The sequence below is a fragment of the Elephas maximus genome, chromosome 6 (genome assembly GCF_024166365.1).
Source record: "Elephas maximus indicus isolate mEleMax1 chromosome 6, mEleMax1 primary haplotype, whole genome shotgun sequence".
Lineage (NCBI taxonomy): Eukaryota > Metazoa > Chordata > Mammalia > Proboscidea > Elephantidae > Elephas > Elephas maximus.
The window spans coordinates 15,198,243-15,218,529 of record NC_064824.1 but is presented as its reverse complement, the minus strand read 5'-3'; the positions used below and the strand labels follow the sequence as shown (position 1 = coordinate 15,218,529).

General features: G+C 59.4%; 2 protein-coding genes across 5 annotated transcripts in view; one reads left to right on the top strand and one right to left on the bottom strand.

Annotated features, from left to right (window-relative positions):
* Window positions 1-1,199, top strand: part of LIMS2 (LIM zinc finger domain containing 2) — a 62,180-nt gene extending 60,981 nt beyond the window's left edge. For all 4 annotated transcript variants that reach the window (XM_049889104.1, XM_049889103.1, XM_049889102.1 and 1 more), the window contains one exon: window positions 108-1,199. In XM_049889104.1, coding sequence (XP_049745061.1) covers window positions 108-255 — 148 coding nt within the window. In that variant the 3' untranslated portion in view covers window positions 256-1,199. The remainder of the gene's footprint in view (window positions 1-107) is intronic.
* A 724-nt stretch (window positions 1,200-1,923) lies between these two features.
* The window catches only part of MYO7B (myosin VIIB), a 115,527-nt gene continuing 97,163 nt past the window's right edge, over window positions 1,924-20,287 (bottom strand). Inside the window, exons 29-47 of the mRNA XM_049887940.1 lie at window positions 19,687-19,914; window positions 18,198-18,365; window positions 14,785-14,902; window positions 14,582-14,708; window positions 13,337-13,503; window positions 12,138-12,319; window positions 11,088-11,218; window positions 10,647-10,804; window positions 9,769-9,922; window positions 8,792-8,947; window positions 7,761-7,866; window positions 6,666-6,779; window positions 6,278-6,365; window positions 5,512-5,618; window positions 4,517-4,702; window positions 4,163-4,279; window positions 3,588-3,671; window positions 2,598-2,717; window positions 1,924-2,152 (exon numbers count right to left, since the gene is read on the bottom strand). Coding sequence (XP_049743897.1) covers window positions 2,051-2,152; window positions 2,598-2,717; window positions 3,588-3,671; window positions 4,163-4,279; window positions 4,517-4,702; window positions 5,512-5,618; window positions 6,278-6,365; window positions 6,666-6,779; window positions 7,761-7,866; window positions 8,792-8,947; window positions 9,769-9,922; window positions 10,647-10,804; window positions 11,088-11,218; window positions 12,138-12,319; window positions 13,337-13,503; window positions 14,582-14,708; window positions 14,785-14,902; window positions 18,198-18,365; window positions 19,687-19,914 — 2,613 coding nt within the window. The 3' untranslated portion in view covers window positions 1,924-2,050. The remainder of the gene's footprint in view (window positions 2,153-2,597; window positions 2,718-3,587; window positions 3,672-4,162; window positions 4,280-4,516; window positions 4,703-5,511; window positions 5,619-6,277; window positions 6,366-6,665; window positions 6,780-7,760; window positions 7,867-8,791; window positions 8,948-9,768; window positions 9,923-10,646; window positions 10,805-11,087; window positions 11,219-12,137; window positions 12,320-13,336; window positions 13,504-14,581; window positions 14,709-14,784; window positions 14,903-18,197; window positions 18,366-19,686; window positions 19,915-20,287) is intronic.

Genomic DNA, 20,287 nt, shown 5'->3' with positions numbered 1-20,287 from the left:
CCTGGGGAGGCTGGGGGCTGGGGGCTGGGGAAAGCCCTTCCTCTGCCCCCACTCACCCATGTGAGGCTAGTCTCCTGGAGCCACACTCTGACTGCTGGCCCCCCCAGGAACAAGTTTGTGGAGTTTGACATGAAGCCCGTGTGTAGGAAGTGCTATGAGAAGTTCCCCCTGGAGCTGAAGAAGCGGCTGAAGAAGCTGTCAGAGCTGGCCTCACGCAAGGCCCACCCCAAGGCTGTGGACCTCAACTCTGCCTGAGGCTCTCCTGCGGCCTCCATTCCCCCTTTTCTTCTCCCCGTCCTGCTGCCTCCCTCCCCGGTTGCCTCCAGCTCTGCGTCCTGCTCAGAGGCCTTGTCTCACCTCCTTCTTCTCTCTCCTTTCCATCTTGTCCCCTCCCCTGACTGCCCCTTCCCTCTTTGCTCACCATTTCCTCCTTTCCCCTCACTTCCCACAGCTCTACCTTTCTCTCCTCTCTTGTTGTTGCTCCTCTTTCTGTCTACCCGCAGGGGAGAGGCAGGGTCGGGGGTCCGAGGTGGCCAGCCTGTTCCCAGACTCACACTCCCCCTCGAGTTCTACCACGACAGCCACTTCCACCTGTGTTTGCTGCCTTCAGCCAAGGGCCTCCAGGGACGGGAGCCCACAGTCCCACTGTGGGGCAGCGCTCCTTCCCCCACTGCCCCAGCCCAGCCAGCACTGACCTGGTGGCACAAGTTCTCCTGGGGGGCTTGGGCAACCTCCACACCGGGGGGCCCCACTCTGTTCACTCACCACCCCGGCAGCATGGCACTGCGGGTACGCACAGCTGGGACCAGCCCTGCCCATGGCTGAGCCCCTGGACCAAGCAGATTGGGGAGCTTCTGGGGAACCATGTTGTAATCCCTCAGTCACTTACTCAGCCCAGCTGCATCCCTGGCCACACTGGGCCAGCAAGTCCTGCTACCGCCCCCATCCTGTTAGCAGGAGGGACAATGACCCACTGCTTTCCTTCATCACCCAGGGGCTACTTCCTGAAATCCCGCTTGTGGCCCCACGGCCCCCAGCTCTGCTCCTCCCCTGGATCTGTGCCGAGCTCCAGGGAGCAGCGGTGGGAAGGTTCCCACCTCCAGGCTAGATCCTGCTTCCTCCTGAGGCCAGATAACACTCTGGACACAGTGTTCATGCAGTGCACAATGAAGGCTTCTTCACATTAGCCCAGGAGTCCTGCGTGGTTTTGTGGCGGGGGGGGGGGGGCAGGGGGGCGGTGCTGTGACCCTGTGGACTCATACTGTGGGAGCTGTTGACCACCTCCAGAGACGGACACCAGATGAACAGGCAAAAGGCTCCTGGAGCCAGGAGACAGGCCAGCTGGAAGCCTGCAGTGCGGGTGGCTGAGCCCACCAAAGCCCACCCGGTGGTGCAGTGGAGATGGCAGCTCAGACAGGGCCTGCCAGCCCATGAAGGGGTGAACCAGGCCTACCAGGCCCTGCATCTAGTTGTGTCCACTGCTTGGCAGAGGCTGGCAAGGCTGGCTGTGCTCTGCAACCTGGGGTGTGGGTGAAACATGGGCTAGGGCTCACCAGAGAGGTCTCCACTGTGGGCCTCCTGGACCTGGGCTATGTGTCCGGCCTCCTCTGGGGAAGAAGAAAAGGTGCAGAGGGACTCAGAGATTTGGGTGCCCTCTCTTAGTGTGAGAAGCAGGAAGGAGGGAGTGAAGAAGGGAGGGTAGGAGGGGGAGGGAAACGGTGAATGAAGCCATTCCCCAGAAGAGCTGTCATCCAGTCTCCCTGGAGGAGCTGCCGTGCTTTTTCTGGAAGAGACCTTTTGCTGCCAGTGCCCCCAGGCCTCCTGGCTGACCCAGTGCCCAGTCTCTTACTGACACACTCACTTCCAGGTGTTCTGTGAATGTTTATTGAACACTCTCGGGATGGGGTCTCTTTGCCTGCCTGCCTGTCTGCCAGGCCCTCTCCTTTAGGCTCCACCTGGAAGACAGCAGGAGAGGTGGCCAACGCCATGGGCCTGGAGGGAGGGGTGAGGGAGTGTGGCCTGACCCCATTGGGGGTGGTGCCTGAGGTGCCTAGGGGCTGGCGAGGTCTGGGACCCGGGAGCCCCGTTGTCTGTTCATGGTTGTCAGGAGCTGCTGCACGTATGAAGTCAGCAGGTCGTCCATCTTGTAGCCCTGGGTGGGGGACAGGGTTGAGTCAGGGGCCCTGAGGGGCAGGGAGTGTGGGGGTCTTGGACTCAGGGGCCTAGTGGCATCCTCGATTCTCTGCCTCAGCAGCACACCTGGGCAGGGAAGGTCCTGCTGGCTGGGTGTGCCCATTTCTGCCTGCACTGTGGGTGCCCTGTGTCTCCTCCCACTCCACAGTGGCCCTGGACCACAGGGAACCCACCGTGAGGCCTTTCCACTGTAGCCACTGGCTGCGGGCCCTGAGTGACTCACCCAGCCCCTTCTCATCCCAGCCGGGCTCTGCTGGGCCAGCCCGGATTTTGTTCACTTTCTGGACACGGGTGGCCCAGGCCTCACTGGGAGCAGCTCTCCTGCTTGCAGTGGGGGGTGAGGGCGGCAGGGCTGGCTGTGTCCTGCTCCCTCTGGTATGGGTGGGGTCTGGGTTGGGGCTCACCAGAGAGGTCTCACACAGCAAGCGGCTGCCCCGGCCCAGGCTGCCCAGAACCATGTGAAAGTAAGTGCTGCCACTGCTCCAGCTGGCGATCTTGGTGAAGGGGTAGGTGGTGAGCAGCTCCTGGGGAGAGCAAGCAGGTGTGGACAGGGGCCGTGGGGGAGTGTGTGTGTGAAATTGTGTGTGTGTGTGTGTGTGTGAGTGTGAGACTGAGTGTGTGTGTACTGGGGGCAGGAGAGTAGGTGGTGAGCAGCTCCTGGGGAGAATGAGCAGGCGTGGTCAGGGGCCGTGTGTGTGTGCTGGGGGCAGGAGTGTGTGTGAGTGTGTGATTGTGTGGGTGTGTGTATATGCCGGGGGCAGAAGGGTAAGTGGTGAGCAGCTCCTGGGGAGAGTGAGCAGGTGTGGACGGAGTCATTGGTGTGTGTGTGAGTGTGTGTGTGTGTGAGTATGTGTGAGCATGTATGAGAGTCTGTATGTGCTGGGGGCAGGAGGGCAGGTGGTGAGCAGCTCCTGGGGAGTAAGCAGGTGTGGACAGGGGCCGTGGGTGTGCATGTATGTGAGACTGTGTGTGCACGCACGCACTGGGGACAAGAGGGTAGGTGGTGAGCAGCTCTAGGGGTGAGTGAGCAGGCATGGATGGGGCAGTGGGTGTGCGTGTAAGTGTGTGTGGCTGTGAGTGTGCTGGGGGGCAGAAGGGTATGTGGTGAGCAGTTTCTGGGGAGAGTGGGCAGACGAGGACAGGGGCCGTGGGTGTGTGTGTGAGTGTGTGCTGAGGGGCAGGAGGGTATGTGGTGGGCAGGTCCTGGCAAGAGTGAGCAGGCATGGGAAGGGGCTGTCTGACACCCAGGTGAGCCTGGCGGCTGAGTCTGAACTGCTGCCCAGGGCTCCTCCAGAGGAGGGTAGGTAGACTCCTGAGCAGGTGACTGCAGCCTTACCCATACATCGCTCCCGGGACCCTGGCCAGCCCCCCAGCCCTGCCTGAGGCTCTCCTACCTTGGTCTTGGGGTGGATGAGCAGAACCCCGTGCCGGTTGATGGCGATGAGGACGATGTCAGGGTAGGAGGGCTCCGAGGTTTGCTGGGAAGGGAGAGCACGGTGGTCACGGCCTGCCCAGGAGGCCAGGTGGCCAACTCCCAGGAGCTCACCCTCCCTGTGGCACATGCACACGTGCATGCTTACATAATCACAGTACACTTACACATACACACGCATGCACTCACATATTCACTACACATATACACTAACATGCAGTCACACACATACATATTCACACGTACACACACACACACCCATATTCACACATATACACACACCCTCACACACATTCACTGCTTATATATTCACACATACACATACACGCTGACACACACATTCACAATACACATACATACACATACACTCACACACCATAATCACACACATATATACACACCCTCACACACACATTCATCTGTGCTCCAGCATACGTGTTCCTGCCAAACACGGCTGCGGGCCCTTCCCCAGATGTGTCTGCTGGGCCAGAGCTGAGGGCCTGCCAGTGTGGGGACATGCGGGTGGGGCAGGCCTACCTTCACCTCAAAGAAGGCAGACCCAAAGGTGGGCCACCGGCAGATCCACTTCAGGAAGGCCACCTTGGCCTCCTCCACCGTCTTGTCCACATGCTTGTCATAGGCCAGAGGGATGCTCTGGGGAGGCAAGAGCAGTGAGGGGCTGGCTGGGGCCACATTGCATGGGGCAGGGCAACTGGTCCAGAGGCCCAGAGGGTGCCCTGCTGGGCACCCCAGGGTCCCTAAGCCCTCGGTGTAATGCAGGGAAGGTTGATGCCCACAGACCCACATACCGTCCCCATCCCAGGAACGCATTCAAGGCCCTGGGGGAGGGCCAGCAGCACCCCAAGGCCCTCCCCAGCCTCCATCAAGCACCTTTTTCCACTCCTCCGAGGACATCAGGCGTGTAAGGTTCTCAGGCACGAGTTGCCGCAGGATCTTGGGGATACTAGCCAGTTGGGACCGGTCATTGTCAAACTGGGCCTTGTAGATGAGGCCTGCCAGGTGGAGGACATCCTCCCTCGAACACTTGTGGAACCCACGCAGGTACTTGGGCAGCTCCTGGGGCAGTGGACATGTGAGTAGGTGAGAGCTGGGCCTTGGGCCCCTGCTGTGAGCTGCATGGGCTGTCCCCTTCTCGCTTAGGTAACAGGGATCTGTCTAGGAAGACCTAGATGGCAACTTGCGAAAGGCTTCAGGGGAGAATTTCCGGCAAGGGAACAACCATCGAGTGGGCAGGGCCCCACATCTCACCAGACCCCTGGGCTCAGTGCTGTGGGTGCAGGCTGGTGTTTCTCAGGCTGCGAGAACCCCACCCCGCCCCTCCCCTTTGGCAGTGGTGCTGCTGGTGCCGGTACATTCACCGTCCCCAAATGCTGCTGCCACTCGTTTCTGGCTCCAGGACTACCCGACCCGGCCTGCCCTCCACTGTGGGGCGGGTGCCTTGGCCTCTCAAGGCAGGAATGTGGAGGGAGGAGGGTGGGCCCAGCACAGCCACCCAGGGCAGGAGTGTGGAGGGAGGAGGGTGGGCCCAGCACAGCCACCCAGGGCAGGAGTGTGGAGGGAGGAGGGTGGGCCCAGCACAGCCACCCAGGGCAGGAGTGTGGAGGGAGGAGGGTGGGCCCAGCACAGCCACCCAGGGCAGGAGTGTGGAGGGAGGAGGGTAGGCCTAGCACAGCCACTCAGGGTAGGAACCTAGAGGGAGGAGGGTGGGCCCAGCACAGCCACCCAGGGCAGGAGTGTGGAGGGAGGAGGGTGGGTCCACCACAGCCACCCACGGCAGGAGTGTGGAGAGGAAGGTGGACCTGGCACACCCACGCAGGGCTGGCTGGGGCTGGCATGTCTAGCAGGAGGGCAGCTTGCCCCTGTACCTGGTGGTAATGGAGTATGGTGTCTGCATTCACATCCTTCCCCGGGGCCACGTTGAGCCACAGTTTCCGCATGAAGAATACCTGGTAGGGGACCGTCACAGGAGCCCCTGGGCAAAGGGTGGCAGTGAACACCAAGCCTGTTCTGTGGCCTGCATCTAGCCCTTGGCCATACGCTGACCAGCAGGCCTGGCCTGGCCTGGTGCCCCCGCCCGCAGCCCAGCCTTCCAGCCCCTACATCCTGCCTCTGCTCCTTCTGTACTCTTGATTGGAAAGCCACCTGCCCCTTCTTCCTCCTTGGCTCCCGTTCCTGTTTACCATTTGGGACTAGTGTGGGATCACCTTCAGGAATGTTCCTGAGCCTCCCAGTGGGGTCAGGCAGTTGCCTGGCCCGCAGACCCTATGCCTCTTGGATCACCCTGCATTAAGCCATCTGCCCTGGGCCTGCCCTCATGCTCTGCCCCTGCCCACGCTGGGAGTGCTCCCTGGGCAGGGCCGGGTTATTCATACCTGTGCTCTCCTGCTTGGAACCAAGGCCTGGCTATACCCCCTCACCCAGGGGAGATAAAGGGGAATGAATGAATGAATGGGCATGGGGGCCATGTGGAAGGTTTCAGGGGCTGACACTTCCCAGGGACAGGCCTGAGTAGGGGGAGCCTGATTGCAGGGTGGTGTTGGGGGAAACAAGAGGGTAAGCCCTCCCCAGAGAGGCAGGCACCCCCTTCCCTCTTCCCCCTTCCTGGCCCTGCCCCACAGAGAGCCCCTTCACCTTCTTTCTGGGGCTTGTTCTTCTTCACCCAGTCAGACACCTGTCTCAAGGAGTCAAAGAAGAAGTCTCCCTCCTTCTGGCTGAAAACCTGGGGGGGGAGGGGTGGGGGGGGCAGGGAGGCATGTGAGTGGAGCCACCTCCAGGGACAGCTAGAGGGGCTGGGCCTGGCTGGGCCATCTACAGCTGGTGGACTGAGTGCCACATCAGGGGAACCACTGCCAGGAAGGTGGGCCCAGCACAATACCTCTGGGTCCACCACCCACCTTCCTTCTGACTGAGGCGGGCAGCAAGAGGCCCACCCAGCACAGGGGGGGTGGGTGGCTGACGTCCAGGGTGTCCTACGTGGCCTCCACAGACCAAGCCCCACCCGCCCACCTGCCAGTCGCACCTTGTCAGCAATCTTGACAAAGAGGCTGCAGCCCTCCCAGGAGGCCAGCTGCAGCTTGGTGGCAATGCTCTGGCATGCGTCCCGCACCCGTGTGTTGGTGCCCACCTCCAGCATCTGGGCAGAGAGGTGACAGGTGAGTCCTTGAAAGCTGGGTGGCCCAGGATGCACCCTAGCTGTTCTCCCCGATGAAGGTGCTGCCTGGGACAACCCTGTGAAGCCCGACAGGCGAGTTCCTTGCTAAGACTTGGGTTGGCCTGCTCTGGGCCAGGGATGGTGAGCCCCAATTCCAGAAGGCAGCCAGTTGTATAGTCAAAAGATGAACTGCCTGGGGGCCCAGGACGCCTGGCCTCCTGACCTGCTCTGAGAGGCCTGCAGCCAAATGGTAGCAACATTCTGTGTAGGATTTATAGACCCCCAGGGCCGCAAAGGCCTTCCCCAGGGCTGCCACTTCTGCCTCCTTGCCCACTCATGCCTGCTCCTCAGCCAGGGGCCTCTGCACCCCACCAGGTCTTGATAGGCCCTTGTCCTCCCAGCTGGCCTCTCCGCTCTCCCAGCCCCAGTCCCAGGGCTCTGCCCACAGAGCACACCCAGTGATGGCTCCCTGCACCAGGCAGGCTCAGAAGCCCCTTGGGGCTCCCCAGGCCCCAGAGCCTCAGTCTCCTTACCCACCCTTCCAGCCTTCTCTCACCGGATGTGCTGTGCCCCCTCCCCCAACCCAGCCTGAAATGCCCAATGTATGCCTTTGGGGAAGTCCTTGCTTCTGAATCCCTGAGGCCCCTCCCCTCCCTGCTGCTCGCCTCAAGCTTCTGCATGCCCGGGGGCACAGCCTGTGCTGTGGGCTGCCTTGGAAGCTGCCTCCTGTCCCAGCCCAGCTAGGGTCAGGTTTGTGGGGGCAGTTTCTCAGGGAAGATAGAGGGGTAGGACAGGGACACAAGTGAGGCACTGTTGAGAATGGGCTTTGTTGATCCTGTGTCCCTCAGCTTTCCTGGGTGAGGCATCCAGAAGGGAGAGGTGCCCACAGCCCTGAGAGGCCCCCACCCTTATGTGGCTCAGCCTGTAAGCCAGGCGTCTGTGCGGAGGGCAGGCCGCCCTCACCTCGCTGGTGTCATTGGGGAAGTAGACCTTGTGGCAGATGCGGGTGACGTTGTGCTCTGCAGCCTCCACCTCCACCTGGTGCGGGGGCTGCTTCCGGGGGCCCACTCTGGAATGGGACAGAACACTGTGGATACCATCCTGCCCATGCCACCCACCGGGCGCTGGCCTGCAGGCCTGGGGGGACTGCTTTTATTCTCCTTCTGCCTTAGACAGGAGACTTTCTAGCTAAGAGCTATGAGTGGGAAAAAGACAAGGAATAAGTTAGGGACCCCCACCCAGGGCGCTCAGCACACGTGGCCCCCAGAGGAGGCAGCAAAGGCAGGCCTGGTCTCACCCCCCAGGGACACACATTGGGGAACTCAGACTGACCAGGCCAGGGGCTCCTGGGATGGGAATGCTTGGGCTGGTTTGTATTCTCGTTCTCACACAACAGGGGCATCGGGCAGGGGCGGGGACTCTGGCAGGACCCACCTCCCCCTGCATGCCCAGGGCAGCCACTGAAGTCATGGGCTGCTCCCTTTGCCAAGCCCATGGGGTGACTTCTGTTTCCGTCCCTACCCCATGGCCACAGGAGGCCACACCAGAGGAGGCGGGAGGCATTGAAGAGAACCAAGACCGACCCAAGGGAAGAACTTCGCAACTGTGGGGAAGATGAGGTGCATGCAGACTGGAAGGGATGGGCCACCCTTGGCTGGGGCTGCGATGGGAGGGAGGATGGACTGCTCGGGGCATCCAGGTCACCATTGGGCCTCCAGGTAGTTCCCTATGTGCCCTGGACATGCATCAGTAGGGCCATGACACTGTCCAAGACCCCCTGTGTCTCACCTTCTGCCTGCTTCCCTGAGGCTCAGCAGCCTGGTCCAGCTTACCCATACTGATGCTAGTTTCCAGAGAGGATGACCTTGCTGGTGATCTGCCAGGCACCCCCTCCACCCACCGGGGTCGCCCACACCCCCTCTGGGTCACCAGCACTGCTGGGCACTGCTGACCCTGGGCTGGTGCTCCGGGGAGCATAGGGGTGGTGGGCTGACCTCAGAACCCTTTGGAGGCGGCGGCTGCAGTCAGGGGCCAGCTGCTTCTTCCTCCGAGTGTCCACGAACTTCTGGGCGTGGGGCAGCAGCTCCTTGCCGGGCGGAAAGAGGCCCGTGCAGAGCCATAGCAGCTGCCAGCCCCGCTCTTCGCTGTGCCTAGGGGCCAGAAGCGTAGTGAGGGAAGGGCAGGGGGTGGGGGGCACTTGCCCCTGGGCACAAGTCCAAGGGGGTGCTAGACAAGGCGCAGAATGACATTCCAGGTTGCCATGAATATGAAAGGCACCTGACTGAGTAGGCCGGATAAGAGGGGAAAGGCATTTCTGCTGACTCGTGGCTGCTATCAACTCTAGTCATCTTGAAGTTAGGGGAGGGGGCAACTTAAAGATTGCCCTTGGGCGCTAGTTATCTTTGCTATGTCCCTGCTTAGGGGATGGTACCTGTCAGCCTGGAGGGCTTCCTCCTGAGGCCTAGGCCAGCCAGGCATGTTGGGGAGTGAGGCATGAGATGTGCCTGAGGCCAGGGGGCATTTCAGGGGAGGCTGGCCAGGGTGAAGAGGCACTGGGCCCAGGCAAGGTGGCACTATGTCAGCAACTGCCCAACACCACAGAAGGCTTTCATGCCACAGTCTCATCTGGGATGGGGAAGGCCACCATGCCCCTTCTGTGGAGGGGAACCCTGAGGTTCAGTGAGCCATGGCCGGCTGAGTCACAGAGGGGAGCGACGGGAGCATGCCATTCCCTCGTGGAGCACACTGTCTTCAGAGGTGGGGATGGGGGAGCAGACTTTAGGGGTCTTTTCCTGGGGGTGGAAGTCAGCAGGGCAGACCTAGGTTCTAGCCCTTCCTGCTGCTACTCCTACTGTAGGGCCTCACATGGGCTGTCTGGCCTCCAGGAGCTGCCACTTCCCCTCTGAGCAATGGGCGCAGCCTCCCGGGGCAGGACAGATGGCCGGTGTGAGTTGCCCGCCTCCCAGCTGACCTGTTGGAGTTGTGTGTCAGCTGCTTCAGGATCTGGCAGTAGACCTCGTCCTGCAGGGCCTCTTCCTGGAGGGCCAACGAAAAGATCTGGTCTGTGAGCTCCAGAGAGGACCAGGCCTGTCTTGAGGGGTAGTCACCCATGTACTTGAGAATGGGTCTGACTGTCAAGGAGAACTGGATTGTGGGTAGCCCCCAGGAGAGGGGTTCACAGTCTGTCATCTGTCTTGGCCCCATGCTGATCCTGATTCTGACAATAGCCTGACCCCTGACCCTGGCCCCAAGCTGATCCTCTATGGCTAGACACTGATCCTTGACCTTGGCTCCACACCGACCCCCAGCTTTAGTCTCTCATTAACCCATGATCTGGCCCCTCCAACCCAGTGCTACATTGGTCCCTGACCCTGGTCCCACACTAACCTTCGACTCCAGCCTCACACTTACCTTCTACCCTGGCCCCATACTAACCCTTGACCCTGGTCCCACACTAACCCTTGTCTCTGGCCCCACATTAACCCTCGATCCTGGCCCCACACTAACCCTTGACCCTGGCCCCACACTAACCCTTGACCTTGACTCCACACTAACCTTCGACCCCAGCCTCACACTTACCGTCTATCCTGGACCCACACTAACCCTTGACCCTGGTCTCACACTAACCCTTGACCCTTGGCCCACACTAACCCTTATCCCACACTAACCCTTATCCCTGGGCCCACACTAATCCTTGACCCTGGCCCTGCACTGATGGCTGTCCCAGCTGCACAGTGAGCTGCATACTGGCTCTGCCCTGCACTCTGTGTGGCCAGCTCCCTCACAGGGCGGCTGTCGGGACATGGAGGGGAGCAAGTGCCCTGGGGTAGCACTGGCCGGGAAGGATATCCAGGAAGGTCTGGCAGGCGCAGTCCCGCAGGTCGGCATTGGCGTGGACACGCTTGAGCAGAGGCTGCCGCAGTGGCTCAGAGGAATGGGCCCACAGGTGGCCCTGGGTCCGGGCCAGAGGGAACATGGCTTTGCTGACACTCTCCTTCTCTGGGGCCCTGTCAGGATGGAGACCACGCATGGAGGCTTCTCTTCTGCCCTGCCGCCCCCTCCCTACTCTGTACAGTACGGAGAGACCCAGGCTCCAACCAGCACCATGTGGGGGCTGTGCCCTCTGTGCTCACTGACTCATCTGTGAGGTGTCATTGCCTCAGACCTCTCGGGGCTGCCGCGGGAGAGGTGCCCTGGGCTCAGGGAGTCCCTGCCATACCCTCCAGGCTCCTCCACATCTGTTTGCTTTGGTCCCCCGCTTCCCTGGGAGGGCCAGGCCTGGGTGGGCACCTGAAGAACTCATAGGAAAATTCCTCCAGGGTGTGCACTTTCTCCTTGGGCTGCTCCTCAGGTGAGGGCTCTGCAGGCCGCCTCTCCTGGGCCACCAGCTTCCGCTTCTCGGGTGACATGGCTAGCAGGCTCTGTGGGGGTACAGGCTTGGGCACCCAGGAGCCACTGCCCACAAGGCCCCTCCTCAAGGCTCCCCCTGGCCTGGTGGTCTCTGACTCAGGGAAGGGCCTGGCCTGCCGCCTCCTGTGTCATTGATGACTCAGCCTCTCTGAGCCTGTTTCCTTTCCCTCAGGGAGATTAGCACTCACGGCTGTGGGGCCTGACCACGACATTTGGGGTACAGCCACTGGGGTTGCTCAGACTCATGGACCCCATGCCCCAGGACACCTGTTCTCAGGGGCATCTCTCACCTCTGTACTGTTGCCGTTTCCCCTCCCTCAGGCCTCAGCACAAACAGCCTTCCCTTAGGGTGAGCCCCAGCTGACTATTGCTCCCATAACAACCAGTGCTGCTTCTTGGAAGCAGTTTGCACACTTGCAATCGATTGTCATTAATTGCAATGCTCCCTGAGGGCAGAGCTGCTATCGTGTTCAGTCCTGCATTGCAGGCACCAGGCACTCAGTAGCTGCTCATTATGTGCATGTTGGAATGCCTGCCCATTTCTGCCTCCCAACAGTACTTGTGGTGGTGGCTGGTCTTGGGGGCTGGGTGGGGTGGGTTTCAGGGGCAGGGAGACATGGCCCTCCATGGCATTGGCTGTAAGTCAGGATTTAAGTGAGGCTGAGGCTGGGGACAGGATGGTTTGGTCCCCAGACAGGAGAGGAGGGAGGGGACTCCTATCACTGAGCACCTACTAAATGGTGAGCACAGTTTGGGGCAACGCCCAAATGCAGTCTGTGCCATCGTCACGATCACCCCTAGGGACAATAGGGGCTGTGGCGTGACCTGATGGCCATGTCACCCCCGGCCTCTGCGAGGTGGGGTGCAAGCCCCTGAGCTGGCTCCTGGTTGGCGTCCCAGGCCAGACCGGTGGAGGTGGTGTGCGGTTACCAGCAGCTGTGCCGAGGGTTTGACCACGGTCGGGATGATATAGAGGCAGGCCGTGGACACCAGCCCCGTCCGTCCTGTCCTGTCGTTCTGGCCCAGGGTCCAGTTCTCAGAGGCTAGTAGCCCCTGCTTCTTTGTCAGGATCAGCAAGTCCCCTTTCTTAAAGGGCAGGAGGGTGGCATCATCTGTGAGTGCAGGGCACAAATGAGGACAAAAAACCACTGTTTACCGGGCTCCGCAGCAGACAGTGCTGGCACTCCTGTTTCCTTGACAGGTGAGGAAACAGGCCCAGAGCAGCAGCCCAGGCCACCAGGCAGTGAGGGTGAGGATGGGAGCCTCCAGCTGGGGCCCAGGGTGCAGACTCACCCTTGGACCTGCTCAGAGGCCAGGCCAGGAGATGGCCTTTGGGCAGGGGTGGGTAGATAAGGGAAGGGAGAATTACATGCTGGGGTCACCAGGCCTGAGCCTGAGTGGTGGATGTGGCTCACTGCCTGACCTTTAGGGACAGGGAGATGCTGAGGAGAGTACCTCCCTCCCTCTTGGGGCTGGTGTGGGACTGAAGAAGGGGTGGTGGGCAGGGATCACGCACTGGGGGCCGACTGGAGACCCCAAGTCCAGCCCTGCCTGGGCAGCAGTCAGTCAACACCTGCTCCCTCCTCTGCTCCCAGGGGACGAAGAAGCCCCTGCAGAAACTTCACTGCCCCAGTTCCTGTGAGTGCCCTCTGGGGCTCCCCACGCCCTCCCCACAGTCCATGATCCTCTGCTCCCCTCTCTCTGCAGCTCTGGCTGCAGGGAGGCCGTGGGGAGAACGGGGCTGCTTGGATTCAGGCCCCTAGCCCTCTTAGCTGTGTGACCTTGGGCTGGCTACTTCTCTGAGCCCCCGGCTCTGGTCTATAAATTGGGGTAATGGGTGGGGCTGATGTGTAAAGCACAGGGACTGCCAGGCTGTTAACTGGGGCATGGGAGGCAGGCACTTGACCCTTCTCCATGCTCTGGGCCAAGGTCCACTCTGGAGGACTTGAGATCACTTTTCAAATCCCCTCAATTTGCAGAAGAGGAAACAGCAGCTGAGAGAGGGAAGGGTCTCTCCCAACACTGTCCACCATGCTGGGCCGTAACCCCTCTCCCGCTCCACATCCCCCTGCTGACAACTTTCCATCAGGTGGCCTGGGCCCCTTGCTGTGCCCCTCCTAGCCGGGCACCTGTGGCCTTCCTGTCCTGCAGGGCCATGGCGAATACAGACCGATCCTTCAGGCCCTCCAGGAACATGGCTACCAGCTCTGCGATGGCCACGCTGCTGGGGGTCGCAAGCTCATATTCCTCTTCACGCAGCGTGGACAGCGTCAGCCTCTGCCCACCTCGGGCTGTCCTGAGGGGACACAGGGCGCTTTGTGACCAGAGGAGCTGCCCTTCCTGCCCCATCCCCTCATCAGCCATGGAGGGCAAGACTCTCTAGAGCAACAGAGGAGGAGCAGTAACTCAGCAGGGCCAGAGCCAGAACCTGATGGGGGTCTGATCCTAGGTCTGCCAAATCCTCCCAGGTGGCCGGGGCGGGTCGTGGAGGTTACTGCCTGAGCTCAGGGACTCGGGCCTCAGAGGCATTGGGAGGTGCCCAGCTCCAGTATGTGAGGGTCAGCTCTGGGGTGGTGGGGAAGTGGTGGTGGGTACAGGGCCACTACGGGGCAGTACAAAGAGTGTGAGAGCTGAGATGGGGCCCCTGCTCTGCCATGTGCTCGCCCTGGGACCTGGAGGGAGCTGTGAGCCTCTGGGTGCTGGGTTTACACATCCGCAGAGTGGGTGGTGCTGCAAGTCTTCATAGCATATGTGGAAGCACCCAGCACCCACAGCCAGCCTCAGCAGACCGTGGTCTGGGCGCACCCACCACAGTGGGAACCACCACAGTGGTCACTCTATGCTGGGTGTGCTTTAGGCAAGAGGCAGGGCAGGGGCAGGACGCCCCAGAGGGCTTGGAGGCTCTCCCAGGAGATGACAGCCTTGGAGGCTCCTGAGGTGGGGTTGGGCATTGGAGGCCAGGCCCAGTCTGGAGGTGGTACACACCCAGGCCCCGCCCCTCCCTCCCCCAGGAGATCCATATCTTCAGTGTGAGAAGGTCCTGACCTTGAAGAGGGAAGGGGCCTGCTAAATGAATGCGCACCAAGAAGGCTACCACAAGCTTGATGTGTTCATCTCCAGGTGGATCTGGGTTTTTAAAAGAGGCCCCTAAAGGGACAGTGTTAATGCACAGAAGGAGTTATTTAACGTGGGACAAGTAGGGTGGATCCCTACTCAAATGACTATCAGGCCATACCTGTTGATCCTTGTTCCCCCACCCCAGCTGGCTCCTAGGGACAAGGAGCCTCTTTTCTCCTGTCTGTCTCTGAGCCCCCAGAGGCATTGTTTATAGGACTCAGGTTGTAGCTTGGGGCGTCTTCCCTCAGGGCACCCACCTGTTGGTGACCAGGCCCGTGACCTCTGGGAAGGACAGTTCTAGGAGCAGCTTCTCCCTCTGGTCCAGGAAGCACAGCCCCTTCCAGTTCACAGCTAAGATCAGCTTAGCCTTGGGCAGTCGAGGACCTAGTGGGAGGAGAGGTTACCGAAGCCTGGGCTAGCCCCAGCACCCAGCCTCCCCCACCCTTCCAGGTGCCATTACCAGAGAGTGTGGTGACTTCAAACAGCCGGGAGAAGAGCAGTGGCCACTGCAGGCGGGCCATGTCCACCACCTGCTCCCGCACAGCCAGCGCTGTTGCCTGCTTCTGGGTGTATGGTGCCTGCACGAGAGCCAGGGCTGGGGATGCCGGGGTCGCCTCCACCATGCACCCCTCATCCTCCACCACTGCCTGTGCTGCCCACCCCTCACCCTGTCCTAATCGCTCACCCAGTGTTCAGTTTGTTTATTTGATGAACCATGCTGTGAAGCTTCTACCTTAGGTAAGGCGAATGCCTGGCAAGGGTCACGGGCTGGAGGAGATCTGGTGGGCTGACTCCAGCCCTTGTTTGCCCTCCTTTGGGTGGGAACCCTTCCTGAGGTGGTTTTGAGAAGACAGGAAGGCTTTACACATCTTTAACATCTGGATGCCAAAGGGTCATACGTGTGCTGCTGCTCATGTCTCAGCAGAGGCTGTGCGTGTGTCTGTGCACGTGTGTGTGTCTTGTGTATGTGTGTGTGTACACTTGTGTGTCTGTGTGCATGTCTATGCCCGTGTCTGCACACGTGTCTGTGCATGTGTGTGTGTTTTGTGCACCAGTGTGCATTCATTTGTATGTGCTAGTGTCTGTGCGCATGTCTGTGCACGTCTGTGTCTGTGCACGCATGTGTGTGTCTGTGCACTTGTGCGTCTGTGCATGTGTGTGTGTCTTGTGCATCAGTGTGCATTCGTCTGTATGTGCTAGTGTCTGTGTGCATGTCTATGCACACGTGTCTGTGCATATGTGTCAGTGTGTGTGTCCATGAGTGTGCTTGTGTGTTCTTGTACTTGCTCTTGCATATACACAGGCCCTATGGGTCTGTGTCTTACTCTGTGCCTGAGGCCGGTTGGGTGTGTGTCCCTGGGTCACTGGTAGCTCTCTTTTTGCTCTGACTTCTGCATATTTGGGCGTACCTCTTGGGGACCTCATGCCTTTGTCTCAACTCCCCCCCTTCTCGGTCCCTGTTTTCAAGTTTTCATCCCTCTCTTTGTTGACTCTTCTCCCCACCTTTCCTCTCCCCATCTGTCTGCCCCATACTTGGCTATAATACACAGGGAACTTCCTTTTTACTGCTTGTTTGTTGAATAAAATGTTACTTGTTCCTACTTTAAACAATGGTTGGGAATCTTCATATGCTGGGTTTGGGACTGTGAGTTGATACACCACATCTGAAGGGTAGTTTGGCATTATGCAATCTGCATAAAATGTTGTAAAGCGTTTATATACTTTGACCCAGTAATCTCACTTCTAGGAATTTATCCTGATGAAATAGCTGTCAAGTGTATAAAAGTGGCTCTTCTCATTGTTTTAATAATGAAAAATGGAGACTTACCTTAACACTCATCAGTAGAAATCAGTGAAGTAAATTACAATTCATTAACGCAATGAAGTACTATGCAGCCATTAAGTAGGTAGATAGAAGTCGGTATTTAGTGACATAGAAAGAGAGCCCCATGTCATGTGATTAAGTGGAAAAGCAGTTTGGAAGTTGTTGTCAATATGGTATGGTCCTGTTTTTAAGGGTATTTCTCTCTCTCTCTCTAATCATACCCATATCCATGTCTCAGTTGTGTATCGATGGACAGAAACCAGTCTGGAAAGACATGCCCCACAATGTGACAATCTCTTTGATGTGATGCTATCAGTGACACCATCTTCATTGTATTTGTCTGTGTTTTCTGATTTATTTGGTACAGGTTTCAAATGTTTAATAGACAAGTCTGTGAAGCTATGCTCACTTTGGAAAAAAGGTGCTGGGGTAAACATTTCGTAATTCTTTACCCTCACCTAGTCCACACTTCCCAAATTACTTGTGTTCAATTGGGTTTGTGTGCTCCTCTGCACCCCCTGCCCCCGCACGTCTTGGGGTCCTAAAAATTCATGGCTTCTCTCCTGCAAACACACACACTCAGGCTGGACAGCACCAGAAATGACCAAAACGGCTTTGCTGTCCCAACCAAGGAGTGTTCCCAGGGGATGCTAATGAGCATCTGTGGAATAGAGGCTCTGTGGTTAAACACATCTGGGCAGAATGATCAGGCTTCTCTACTCAGGGCTTCTTAGAGCCTTTAATAAGGGACTGTACATTGTGACTCCCTAGGAGAAGGACAGAGCAAGAGGCATTTTCCAAGTCACAGGAGCATGACCAAAGGGGCCCGCTTTGGGAATCCCCCTTAGGCTAGCAGAATGGAGACTGCCTCTCAAGGCTGTCTCCTCTGCCCTTTTCTGAGCTCTGATGGCACCTGCTGTCTGTGCCCTCTGCTGGCATTTATCTTCCTGACACTGGGCTATCACCCCTCACAAGCAGGGGTTGTCTTTTTATTCCCTGCTTTGTTCTTGGTCTAGAATGTCATGGGGTAACCAAGGGTCATTAACCTCTAGGCTTTTATCCCCCGTGTCCCCACATGCACAGCTGTCCCCCAGCAGCTGGGCCTGGATGCCTGAGACAGCTGTGCCGTGCAGGCCCCTGGGAATAAGGGCACTGCAACGGAGCAGAGGGATGCAGGCCAGCCTGTAAATCAGATGGTGTGTCTTGGCTGTTCTCCCAGGGGTGGGAATTTGAGGGGCACAGCAGAAGCCTCCTTTGGTGAGGGTGATCTGAGAATGCTGCCTGGGGGTGGCCATAGGGCAGGGAGGTAGTGAGCCTCTGGGGAGCTCTGCCCTGGGCTACGACCACACACAGCATGAGGGGTCTGGGAGGAGCTGCAGAGGGCCAGGTGTCATGAAGGAGAAGCCTCCAAGGGCAGGGCTCCAATGCTGAGGCCACACCGTGATGAGTGGTGAGCTGTGGATGGCTTCAGAGACCAAAAGGCTGAGGCCAGCTGGATGCTGCAGGTGGGGCCAGCACAGGGGTGGGCTGCCCTGCCTGCACCCCCAGGTTCACTTGAAAGGAAGAGGGATGGTGGAGTGGCCTGTAGTAGGGGGCTGAGCTGAATGAGAATACTTACCCCGAGAAGCCTGAGCTAGCCTCAACTATCAAGCTTAGGTTTCCCCGCTACCGGGGGGCCAGAGGGTCCATGGGAAAGGCCATTTATAGAGACAGAAGGGCTCCGTCCCCTCTGCACACCCAGGCTTCAGGGTGACCGCACCTAGGCTGCAGGGTAGTCGTGCCCAGGCTGCAGGGTGGACACGCCCAGGCTGCAGTGTGGACTTGCCTAGACTACAGGGTGGATGCACCCAGGCTGCAGGTTGGCCATACCCAGATTTCAGAAAGGACACACCCAGGCTGCAGGATGGCCACACCCAGGTTGTAGAGAGGACATGCCCAGGCTGCAGGGTGGATGCACCCAGGCTGCAAGGTGGACATGCCTAGGCTGCAGGCAGACACTCAGTGCCCCACCCCTCCCTCAGGAGTGCCCAGGTTGTGGGGAGGCTGACCTTGGTGTGGGCAGCAGCAACAAGGCTAGCCCACTTCTCAGGCGGCTTGGTCCTGTACAGCTTGGTGGGGATGCAGCTGGGCAGCAGTTCCTGGATGGCCTCGCTCCCCGCCGAGGTACCGAGCTGCACGTAGCAGTGCCGGGCCAGCAGCTCCACCAGCTCTTCCTCCTACATAGCCCCCGTAGGCAGACATGGTGGGTAAGGGGAGATGGGGCCTCCTCCATGTGGGCCCTGCCCCTCACTCAAGCTCTCTCACAGCGGAGCTGACACAGCGGAGCTGACAGGCGGCTCAGGTGAGAACTGGTCCCGTTAGGCAGGACTGCCCCGCCCCAAAAGAAACCACCACGTGCCTTGACTGGGCCCAGTGCAGGTGGCACTCCTGTTGGCAGATGAAGGACAAGGGAGACCCTGTGTGTTCCTCTACCACCCCACGGGGGGCCAAGGAGTCGTGGGGGCTCAGGGGTTGGGTAGAAACCCCAATGTTGCCATATCAGGGGGGTAAACGTGGACAAGGCCTCGGTCCTCACTCATCAAGGGGCTTCTGCCAGGACTCAGTCAAATGGGATTCTGTGTCAGGCCCAGATCTAAGCAGCCCTGCTCTCTTTGGGAGGCCAAAGCCTTGCAGTCACTGGCTGGCTTGCCCTCTGGCCTCTGCTCTCTAAGCTTCCTGCCTCCAGGGCCTAGTCTCGTGCCGCCTGCCCCTGCCCACCACCTTATTCTGCTTCTAGGACTGCTGCTGCTGCCGCTGGCCCACACCAGCCCAGAGCAGCCTTCTCCTGACTCTCTCAGGGAGGGTTGCACCTGCCGAACGGGTGCAGCGCTGCTCCCAGGCCTTCATGAGCATGGTCTCAGTTGTCACAACAACCTTACAACATAGGTACTGTCACTCTTGGCACTTTCCAGATGCGGCTCAGAGAGGGGACTTGCCAAGGTCACACCACCAGGCAGAGGCAGAGATGGGACCTGAACTCGGTCCCCACCACGCTCTGATCACTAGGCCTTGCTGCCCTGTAAAAGGAGCTGCTGTGGTGTGGCCTGGGCCTGACTGTGGGGCCTGTCCCACCTGCTGCTGATTACATGGACCTCATAGGTCTGGCAGACCTTGGTCCAAGGGGGAGGTGATTGAGGCCAGGCCTGGAAGGGATGCTGCACCCCCAGCAGAGGGCCCAAGACCTGCCCCAACTGTCTTCCCTGACCCTGCTCCCTGCCCTCTGCCTTCTTATCTGTGGGGCTTTTATCTGCCATGCCCCCAACTCTCCCTCTGCCTTCCTGTCTGTGGGGGTTTTATCTGCCACGCCCCCCCTTCCATCCTGTCTGTGGGGCTCCTATCTGCCACGCCACCCACCTTCCCTCTACATTCTGTTCTCAGTCACCTTCTGAGTCCAACAGACCCCTCCTCTGCAGTGTTCCCCAGGTGCTGCAGCCCAGGCTAACCCACCCTTGTGCTGACCCCCTGCCCTGGAACCCGACTGTCTCTCAGGCCCCTCACCCTCTCGAAGCTGTACTCGCCAGACCAGACTCCATGGAGGACTTGGCGGTAAATGAGCTCGGTGCTGACAGGGTCCTCCCTGGAGTCGTGCCAAGGGGTGAAGAACTCCTTCCGGAAGTAGATACGCCAGGGTGACTGGCGCTCGCTCTCACCTCGCTCCCGGGCCAGCTGCTCACACTGCGCAATGGCATCCATTATGTGGTCACGTCCACTACCCAGTGACCAGAACTGAGGGCAGAAGCAGGCAGCGGGTTAGCAGCTGCTGGGAGCCCACAGCCCAGGGAATGCCCACCCCCTGCACATGTGTATGGAAGGTGTGTTCACTGCCAATGGGCTGCTCCTGGAGGACGGGGACCTCAGAGCTCAGCATGGGCATGGGACCAAGCTGGCTGTCGTCCACTTGCGATGAGTAGAGGAACTACTTCTGGATGCCTGAGGGGCTTCTCCAAATGGGCATGGCCAAAGGAGGTACAGGCTGACACTGGCTGAGGCGATGTGGCAGTGACACCCTGGTTGGTTGGTGTGTGTCTGCGTCTGAGGGTGTGAGGCGTCCACGGTTCGGGGCATGGGGATATGGGTGTCTGGGTGGGCAGCCATGCAG